The sequence below is a fragment of the Ctenocephalides felis genome, unplaced genomic scaffold (genome assembly GCF_003426905.1).
Source record: "Ctenocephalides felis isolate EL2017-DRISC unplaced genomic scaffold, ASM342690v1 CF-g0.4_SCAFFOLD_01170, whole genome shotgun sequence".
NCBI lineage: Eukaryota > Metazoa > Arthropoda > Insecta > Siphonaptera > Pulicidae > Ctenocephalides > Ctenocephalides felis.
In genome coordinates, this window is record NW_020537324.1 from 14,281,776 (window position 1) to 14,291,675 (window position 9,900).

Below are 9,900 nucleotides of genomic sequence, written 5' to 3' on the forward strand. Positions count from 1 at the left end.
TGATATATTAACGCTATGAATACAATTATGCTCGCACATTTTGATAAATACAAAGATTTTGCAAGGCGATTATTTTTCTAAAATTATCTTACTTTTTATGACTGGTTTTATTATCATATTACACTAATAGTAACCGATATATAAATTAACTATACATTTATTTCCTTAATTATCTTTGTTGTACAACGATAAAAACATTCATAAGGTATGATATTATTTCAATATTTGTATGATTTGTGATAAGGTGTGCAAGTAGATTTCTCGAAATTTGAAAAATCTTGTGATACTCTCAATCAAATTATCAATCTCAATCATTTTGCTTATCTAATACTGAAAACGAAACATTTGTACGAAACGTAATGAAATGCAGGGGTCTCTACAATCTCATGAAATAATCTCCAGCTTGTAAAGGTTCTATATAACAACATAAATATATTTTAAAATTCTACTATACATATATATCATATATACACAAGCGCGGAATGGCGCGATCCTACAAAATACATAACACATACGTTCAACTAATTCAATGACAATAATAAAGAAATCTTATAACGAGACAAAAATTGTACAATAATATGACAAACCTATCACGTTACCAGCTACGACTGTTTCTCCGCTCGACTAAGGGCCAGGGCTAGTTCGAGATCCTCTTGTTCCTGCCTGACCCTTTTTAATCTCAATTCTTCGGCCCGCCGGCTCTCGGCTGCCGCCCAGGCCAGTTGTTTCTCTTCCGAAATAATCGGGGCGGAAATTCGGCCACTGGCTGTATTGTCTACCATCAATCTCGAAGAATCCAATAAGGGCCTAGGCGGTTCTGATGCTCTTCCATCGTTCACCGTTTGGTTCATGTTACCATCAAAGACATCCAAACCGAAAAGATCTACACTCGAAGCGTTTTTGTTTTTTGCGTTAGAAGCAGCAGTAGAAAACCAATCGTTTGAAGAAGAAAACGCATCGAAATTATTTATTACAGAATTATCCGATGTCTTGTGTTCGTTATTCAATTCATCCATAAAAGGATCAGCTATATTAGCTAAATCTTCATATCTATAGTCCCTAAACGGATCGTCTGTGAAGTCTTGAACTTTAACAGCCGCTGGTGGTGCCTTGTCTAGCCCTTTATTAGGCTTCGTGTTAGAGTTGAATGCCGATGTTATTTGCTGAAGAGTTTGTGATATTAATGCAAGGGATTTTTTTTTTCAATTTTTTTCGTATTGATAATTTTTATTGGTACTTATGTAGATCATATCTATTTATATATTTATATGTATATTATTTCTACAGTCTATCCGTAGTGAGTGTATTATTTTAGTAGTTAGTACGATGTATTAAATAGGTGTTATTTAGTGTTAGTCTCGAGATTAAGGCTGAAATAGAATTATGAAATTTTTTGTTAGCCATGATAGAGAAGCAAAGAATGTCCAGAAATTAAAATAATTTATTAAAACACAAATTAGTACTCATCAATAAAATTGGTCATAAATAAGAAACACTTTTTTACCAAATTTCTGGACAAAGAAATTTTGAAGAACATGCAAATTATCGTTTTGTATCACAACAATAACAAACTAAATTCAAACGTTATTAAAAGCAAGCTGTTAGTATAAATTATATAAAAATACACAGAATATGATCAGATAGAAAAGATGTTATTTTGGTCAATCTCAAAAACTAACACTAAACAAGCATTCAATTACTAACATTCATTAAATTAGAATGAACTACTTTCTCTAGTAGCATGCAACAGAAAACATTAATGTAACTGAAAAGGGGTTTTTACTAAAAATTATATGCAATACTAAAATGAAAGACATGTAGGAATAAAAAGATATGATCATAATTAAAAAAATAACTTAAAATTTACACTAAACATCACATTGAACATTAAAATTGATAAAAGATAATATGTTAATCATGTTCACATGTAAATCAATTGAACTGATAAAGATAAATTATTTCTACTTAACTTTTTAAGAATAACGTAGTATTGTATTACCTATTTTTCATACTTTGAATTCATTGGATATTATAACTGAGACATTTTAAAAGCCTTTCGTATTTAGTAGGTAATACAAACATAAAAATCGTTCCTCCATTTTCTTATTATAGAAATGTCGTATTTTTCTTATTATATAGGGACTAATACATATCTACTAGTAATAATGATTATTCATTAACATTTTTTTTTAACATTTAAAATTGTTAACAAATAATTATAAATGAAAATAATATTAGATAAATTATCTAATTCCTCTGTTTATCCATTCAATAGTTTATTGAATGCCACTTTAGTTTGAGATGTTTATATGGAGAAACGATATTTTGAGAAATGCTATTGAGACAATAATGACATAAAGCAGCATTCATAAAAAATATTACCTTGCTATCGAAGTCCGCAAAATCGGCGAAACTATTGGTGAGCGCCTGCTTCGGAGGCGGTGGTCTCGCGGGGCCTTGTTTTGGTGGTGCTGGTCGCGGTGGTGGATTCTTACTCTTTTTGGGAGGTAAGGCCGGGCTCGGACTCTCGGCTCTTGTTGGTGCATGTAGAACCGCAAATGGATCGCAGCCAAATGCGTCTTTATCCTCCTGTGAAGATAGCATTAAATAATGAAATATTAATACAAAATTGTTCATTATGTCACAAATAATAATTTAGGATTGTTAAATTTATATTTTATATTTTTTTAATAATCCTTACATCTGGCTTGGCAGTTGCTGTTTTATCGCCGAATGGGTCATTTTGTTGAGAAGCACCGAATGGATCGTTCGTCGGTTTTGTAAAAGGATCGCTGCCAAAAGCATCTTGATTTGCAAATGGATCGCTGTCGAAACCGTTGGTTTTAAACGCTTTATCATCTAAAAGATACAATTATGTTAAATTTATATCATTAAAATTTTAAAATCTTCCAGCTTACCTGCTGCAAATGGATCTGGAGTACTAAACGAAGTTTGATTTGGTTTCATACTGAAAGGATCATCCGACTTTGTAAATGCATCATCAGCCTGGCCATTAGTTTTCACAATAGCATCGCGGAATTCTGGTCGAATTTCAAGTGCAAATTGTGGAACAGATAATGGATCACCGGAAGCTATAGCACTTTCACAAGCTTTTACTGCATCGCTTATTTGGCGTTGGTTCTCTTCTAATTGCGTTATTTGAGCTTTACTCTGTTGAAGTAAAATACCATAAAATTGTAACATTACAGTTAGAATACATTTATCTTACTATTAGTTAGACAACTTATAAATTGCTCTAGAAAAATAGTGTTACAATAAATAAAATTATAATTGGATATGCAAATAAAGTGACCTGGCTGAATTCAAGCTGCATATCTTGTAATTTTTTAGTCAGTTGTTCAAGTTGCTGTTGAGCAATATCTTGCTGCTCTTGAAGTTTCTGTTCTTCTTCCTTCAGCCCCTGCAGTTCCTGCTTTTTAGACGTTAATTCACTTTCTTGAGCCTGCAATGTCTCCTCCTGTTGCTCAGCTTGCGTTCGTAATTTGTCCACCTGAAATATGACCGACAAATGTAATATTAAAGTTAGAATAATTGAAACCAAATAACAACCAACAAACAACTATATAACTGGTATTCAATGATACTCTCACAACACTATATAAGAGCAGATAGAAACACAAATAAAATATTACATTTATGGAAAGAGTAAAAGAGTTTAGTTTTCAGAAATAGAAATGTCATCAAAATCTCATGCTTTTTTTCATTTTACATTCGTAAAATAATATAGAATAAATACAAAAATTATTATAAAGTATTTTATATAAATAGTAAGAAAAGTTACATTTCTCAAACCAAGTACAAAATAATCAACAAGAAATCAATAAGACTCAAGGTACCCAATATCAACACTTTGTGAACGTTATACAAAATAATCTCACCTCAAATTTTACCTTAATGTTGAAACCATTTCGACTCACACAACCACTGAATTTCTAATGTTTTAATTGATATAAAAAAAAGAAATCAAATTGATTGCCAAAAATGAAAAAAAATATTTTCAAAACAACACCAATAAAAATAGATGAATTTCATCTTCTGTGTCATATCAAGAGAACAAATAAGATAAAAGAACATTCGAAGAAGACCATCTTCACAGTTCACCAAGTAACTAACAGAACACATGCCAAATTGAAAATTAGTGCATTTTACCAAGGAAACTCAACTCTAATTCGTGAACAACTCACCTTTTCTTGCTCTAGTGCTAATTCGGCATTCACTTCTTCCAATTCTTTGTCTACGGCTGAGCACTAAAATCAACATGCCAAATTCGAACTCAAATGCCAAATCAAATAATAAACAAATTAATGATTAATTTTATGGTTTTGATTTTTTAACTCAGTATCAAAATTTAGCACACTACTAAAAATTATGCAATATTATAATACAACACAAACTACACATATGTTGCAAATATGTTGTACAAAACTTTTATCACTAACTACGGCACATAAAATATTTAAAAAAATAAGCATTTAAAATGTGAATTTGTAAGATGAATCAAACTATTATTAATCTAAAATCAAGCAGTCATCAAACATTACCTGAGCTTTTAAGTCATTCAAGCGCTTTTGAGCTTCGCCCTTTTGGTTCTCTAATTGTTTGAAAGTAGCAGCTAGAGTATCCAGTTCACTCTGCAATAAATGATAATTTAGAAATAAATAATAACAATGATATGATTAACAAATACCTGTAAACTTTTAACTTCGCCTGTTTTAACTTTGATATCGGCCTCTTTCTGTGTGATGTCAATTTCTAAAAGTCTTCTTTCTTTGGCCAACTCATCGATATCTTTACTTATCATATCTAATTCAGGATTCGAATAAACCGAAACAGGAGCAGTTTCCTGTAATGTAAATAAACGTATCATGAAATCATAATTGTTTAAATTTAATTTCTTCTTGAAGGTGCTAACAATATACATAATAATAAAGCAATTTCAATGGTCGCCAATGCGCAAATTTGTAATTTTTTACTACTAAATTTCCAAATTTATTGATTAACATCAAAGGTCCAATGCATTGTAACCAGAACGAAATAATTTAGATTTGATATATAATTTGTTAAAATTAAGTCTATTTAAGATAAAGATTTGGAAAAAATAAAATTTAAATCAAAGATTTAAAATCTCATTTTAGGTGCATATAATCATAGGTAAACAAGTATAATGCATATAATGTAATTTAATTGCACAATTGCATAAAGAATATACATAATAATTATTCATTTTCAATGTAAAATCTTTCATGTTTTTACTACTATGACTTTACTTTTCAAATTTATTGATTAGCACTTACACATTGTAGTGAAAACAAAATAATTTAGACATATGATATAAAATAATTTTTGAATAAATGAAATTAATTCTACTACTTAACTTGCTAGTTATTTTGGGGTACTATAATGCTCTCGGATTTAAAAGTAAATTTAAACAACTAAAAGAACTTGCATCAAAATTCCAGAAAAAAGAAAAAAATAATTGGATTGTTATCGACGAAAATGAAAACGATTACCCAGGTACGAATAATATAAATCTAAATTTTGTTACTATTATTGAATATAAAAATATATGTACATAATAAAATATATTTCGTCAATAACCAGTGTTAGTATTAGTTATAATTTTTTTTTACTAAGGATCTGACAGGGATAAAGTAGATCTGCAAAAATTACTTTGGGAAGACTATTACGAGTGCCTGCGAAAGCGAGCCGTTGCAATAAAAAAATACGATTATCCTGCCCCCAAAGCGCTTTTCTTTTTAGATGGTTCGACAATCAAGTAAGAAAAACTAAAATTTAAGACAAAATAGTAATCCGGTCAACTTATTCTTTAGAAATTAGGTAAAAAAAATAAGTACACAAATAATTATTGCAGTTTGTCGTGCGATGTATGCTTACCACCAGACAGGCAACATGAAAAAGAATCCATAACATGGTGGATCGGTTCATTGAAGAACGATAAATTAAGATTAATTGCAGAAGATGAAAGTACTTCGATAGGTATTAAAGATAAATCACTCACTCTTTACAACATTCAAGTGCAACAGTCTGGCAGGTAAATGTATAAAATATTTACACAATCCAATTGAGATATCAATGATACAAAATAATTTTGAGAACGATATATAGATAGAATAAAATTATTACAATTTAGGTATCAATGCAAATTAGGTAATACACCTACTGCTCCTTATTTTGTGAGCGTGGCAGATGTAGATGAATCATTGATGCTGGTATTCATCAATAAATCATATCTTTTTCAATTCAAGAGCATGCCTGTTTACGAATTGTTTTCAAAATACTAGGTAAAACCATCCACAGCCAAATCAGGACCATACGAGTACGAGCCTGAACAAGTGACGTTATATGGAGGATCAGAAATAATGGTTTCTACGTCATGGTCACCGTGGGAACCGTGCTCAAGGTGATCCTTTAGCCTTGAGCTTTTTAATTAATTAATTAATAGAATGAGAACAAAATAGTAAACTCAATCCACTTAAAGCGTGCATCTTTTATTATTGTTAAAAAAAATACAGGAAAGAGTATTGATCAGCTTTTTTAGTGATTTTTATTAACATTTCAATATCTGAAGATAAAACTATTTTCAAAGGTGCGGGCAAGTCGGCAAGCGTAAACGAATTGGATTATGTCATGTAAGGTTGGAAAAATTTGAACCTATATCAGAGCACGTGGTAACTCATTTATTTCATTTTTACATTCAATATACCTACGAAACATTAATATTTATTTTGGTCTTAGGATGAAATGCCTCATAATGAAAGTAGGTCAAAAAGGAAGAAAAAGATGAAACTATGGTCTCGTTCCATAGACGTCTTACTTTTATTCCCTGACGGAATCCCTTGTCTTTCACAAACATTGCCTAAACCTGTCAGAGAACTGCCACAAGTAAAAAAGCGTAAAACTTTATTTATGATCGGTTATTGTAAGGTACAGTATACGAAATGTGTAAAAATATAATGTTAATCGTTAATAGCTTAATTTCAAATGTTAATCAAACTCACATTATAAGGTAAAATGTGCAGGATCTGTAATATTTGAAGTACGAGATCAAAATGGAAACATTATAGAAACAGCTAATAATTCAGCAGGTACTTTTTTTTTAAATTAAATTTTAGATCATTTTCATTCGAAATATCTTTTTAGGTATATATTCTGCATTGCAAGATATACCAGATAACCAGAAACCCGTTGTTCGCGTAACTATATATGAAAATGTGGGAATGAGGATGTCTATCAAATGTCCAGGGTACAATTTTAATAAAAAATATAAATTAAATTAAAAGTTCTCATAATTTAGCAAACTTTATAATTTTAGCTATTTGGATGCTGATTTGCCTATAAAATGGAAAATTGGCTCGAAAATATTAATTGCTGATACAATCAAAGAACAATCTAGTGGAAGAATACAAATTAATGCAAATAATCACATCATAATAAAAGGCACTCGAATAGTAGATTCACATATTTATAGGTAACTGCATATTTATTAAAACAGGTAGACTTTAATATTATTATTAACTCCATTGCAGTTGTTGGCAAGATGATGAGCTTATGGGGACAGTAAGAATAGTCATCAATAAGAAATTTCGATTAGAAAATGATAAACATATAGTTCTGTTCGGTTCAGCCCTAATAGCATGTACTTTTTTATATATATATTGTAAAGCATATTACGGAAGAAAACGTAAATTGTACCATCTTTCATAAATAATGAAATAAATTTTATATATTAGAATACATAAATTAGAAGATAAAAAATAAAAATGATAAAAAATTATAAGGATGTAATAATGAATGTAAATAGAGAAAGTAATAAGTAACCGCAATTACTACAACTTTCATTATTGAAATAATTATTTATATATTTAACTAATAAGAAGTTAAATATATTAATTTAAAACTCAATAAATATGTTGTAATGAAGATTATTAACTAATAATCCATACTGAGTATAAAATAAAACTTTATAAATTACAAACAATCAGAAGTATAAAATTAAAGAACGGAATATATATTAAATTACTGACCTGAACTTCTTTGTCAGTTCTTTGGCTTGGGGGCACCATTTCTGGTGTTAGGGTTTGTGGTGGTTCCTTTCCAGCTAGCTTCTGTTCAATTAGCCACATTGCTAAGGCAAATTGTTCTTCGGTCAACTTTCCTGCCTGATTGGTATCACACAAACTCCTAAAAACAAACATCATTTAGTGCCTCAATAAATGTAAATAAAATGTCTAGATAAAATTTACTGACCATATATGTGCAAGACACAATTGAGGTACTCCAGTTCTTAAGAAAACATCACGCACTTCTGCTCCAGTTACTAACCCGTCTTTATTAGCATCACATTGATGGAAAAGAATATCTGACTTTTGCTTATCTTCTGGAGTCACCACCCATGGTAAAGATGCTGGTTTGATAGGCTATTAACAAAAATACAATATTAAAAAATGATTTTACGATTACTGGTATAAATGTAAGAAGTTTAAGATTAATGTAAGACCTGTATCAATTGTTCAGAAATTATCGTTGGAGCAACTGGCATTTCCTGTACTGCTGGCATGTCAGAAAAGTTAGCAAATTCCTCAACTTGAACCGGTTGATCCTGTGGCTTTGGTAAAAGTTCTGGAGGTAGACTTGCAGGTATAGCATGCTTTTCTAAGGCCTTGTATACTAAATGCATTGCCTAAAAGTAATTGAAAGTTGAAACTGAAAATATTTAATATTGCAAAAATTTCCTTACCACAATGAATTCATGTCTATCTAACATTCCATCCTTGTCATGATCAGCTAAGTCCCAAATTCTACCTAAGGTCTCAACCGGAAGTTTTGAATCCATAAGAACACCTTTCACCTACAAAAACAATTTTGCGTGAATAAATATTATATTTGTTTATTTGTATAATTGTTTTACCTTTTGTCCTGGAATCATCCCATTTATTGGTTGTAATGATTCAAACAATTGGTTATATTTTACTCTTTCAGCTGGTTTTATTGTCCAATCAATTAAAGCAGGTGATGTAGAAGGAATAATGGGAGGAATTTTAGGTGAACTTGGTGGTCTGGGAGGTTGTGTTGGCAGTTTTGGTACATCACCCTGGAAAATTATTTCATATAGAGCAGAACTTTATAATGTAAATTCCACGAAAGTAAGTTTTTACTTACAACTTTTGGTGCTGGACTTTCCATCATAATATTTCTTATATTTACATCAAAGCCAGCTTGAGCTAAGGATACCATTTTTAAAGCAACATAGAAACCTGATTTGTCGAGAAATCCTTTGCTCCCTGTATCTGATATATCCCAAACCTAATATAAAATATTTTAATTTATAAAAAATAAAGATCACTAGTAAATACATTTGTGTATTTATATACTCACTCTACTTAGTACAACATCACTCAAACCAGATTTTTTAAGAAATTGGGCAGCTACATTTGCACCTATCACTCCAGTACCTTTTGGATCAATCTAAAATAATGTTAACAAAAATGACCCTTTAATAATGTTTAACAATGTAAATTAACTCTTAATGATAAAGTAATCACTCAACAACGAAGATAACTGATAATACAACTGATAATAATTTAAATTTAAAGGTTGATCACTTATTGATTTTTGTTATGCTGAATATTTGTATATAATTATTAATATTTACCTTATGATAATATGCCTCATAAATGGCACCATGGCATCCAGCCACCTATAACGAATCAACAAGTATAGTAAAATTACTAAAAATCAATAGGCTGATATGGAAATATTGATAATGGCAATCGTTCTGATGACGTCCAAAGACGCATATATTTATAACTCAGCATGCATTATAGATTATTTTTGTGCAATTATTTAATTAAAATAAGT

At 30.2% G+C, this 9,900-nt stretch overlaps 2 protein-coding genes across 3 annotated transcripts in view; one reads left to right on the forward strand and one right to left on the reverse strand.

Moving 5' to 3' along the window:
* Nucleotides 1-295: 295 nt before the first annotated feature.
* Nucleotides 296-9,833, reverse strand: LOC113365851 (epidermal growth factor receptor substrate 15-like 1). Of its 2 annotated transcripts, XM_026607395.1 has the most exons (16): nt 9,695-9,833; nt 9,418-9,507; nt 9,202-9,345; nt 8,951-9,133; nt 8,780-8,890; nt 8,540-8,722; nt 8,290-8,459; nt 8,067-8,223; nt 4,709-4,864; nt 4,563-4,652; nt 4,206-4,268; nt 3,314-3,511; nt 2,919-3,171; nt 2,702-2,859; nt 2,383-2,589; nt 297-1,163 (listed from the first exon to the last, which is right to left on the reverse strand). In XM_026607395.1, the coding sequence occupies exons 3-16, from the start codon at nt 9,274-9,276 to the stop codon at nt 603-605; spliced, it is 2,565 nt and encodes an 854-aa protein (XP_026463180.1). In that variant the 5' UTR covers nt 9,277-9,345; nt 9,418-9,507; nt 9,695-9,833; the 3' UTR covers nt 297-602. The 2 variants fall into 2 exon arrangements, with proteins under 2 accessions (XP_026463181.1, XP_026463180.1); XM_026607396.1 differs by lacking the exon at nt 4,206-4,268 and having other exon boundaries at nt 296-1,163.
* LOC113366856 (epidermal growth factor receptor substrate 15-like 1) overlaps nt 9,706-9,900 on the forward strand; it is a 5,587-nt gene continuing 5,392 nt past the window's right edge. Inside the window, exon 1 of the mRNA XM_026608506.1 lies at nt 9,706-9,756. Coding sequence (XP_026464291.1) covers nt 9,706-9,756 — 51 coding nt within the window. The remainder of the gene's footprint in view (nt 9,757-9,900) is intronic.

Coding starts and splice junctions, on each gene's coding strand:
- LOC113365851 (XM_026607395.1), bottom strand. CDS start 9,276: ATGGTATCCTTAGCTCAAGCTGGCTTTGATGTAAATATAAGAAATATT. Junction 4,865..8,066: donor GAACTGACAAAGAAGTTCAG/GTCAGTAATTTA, acceptor TTTACATTACAG/GAAACTGCTCCTGTTTCGGT. Junction 4,653..4,708: donor GCGAAGTTAAAAGTTTACAG/GTATTTGTTAAT, acceptor CATTTATTGCAG/AGTGAACTGGATACTCTAGC.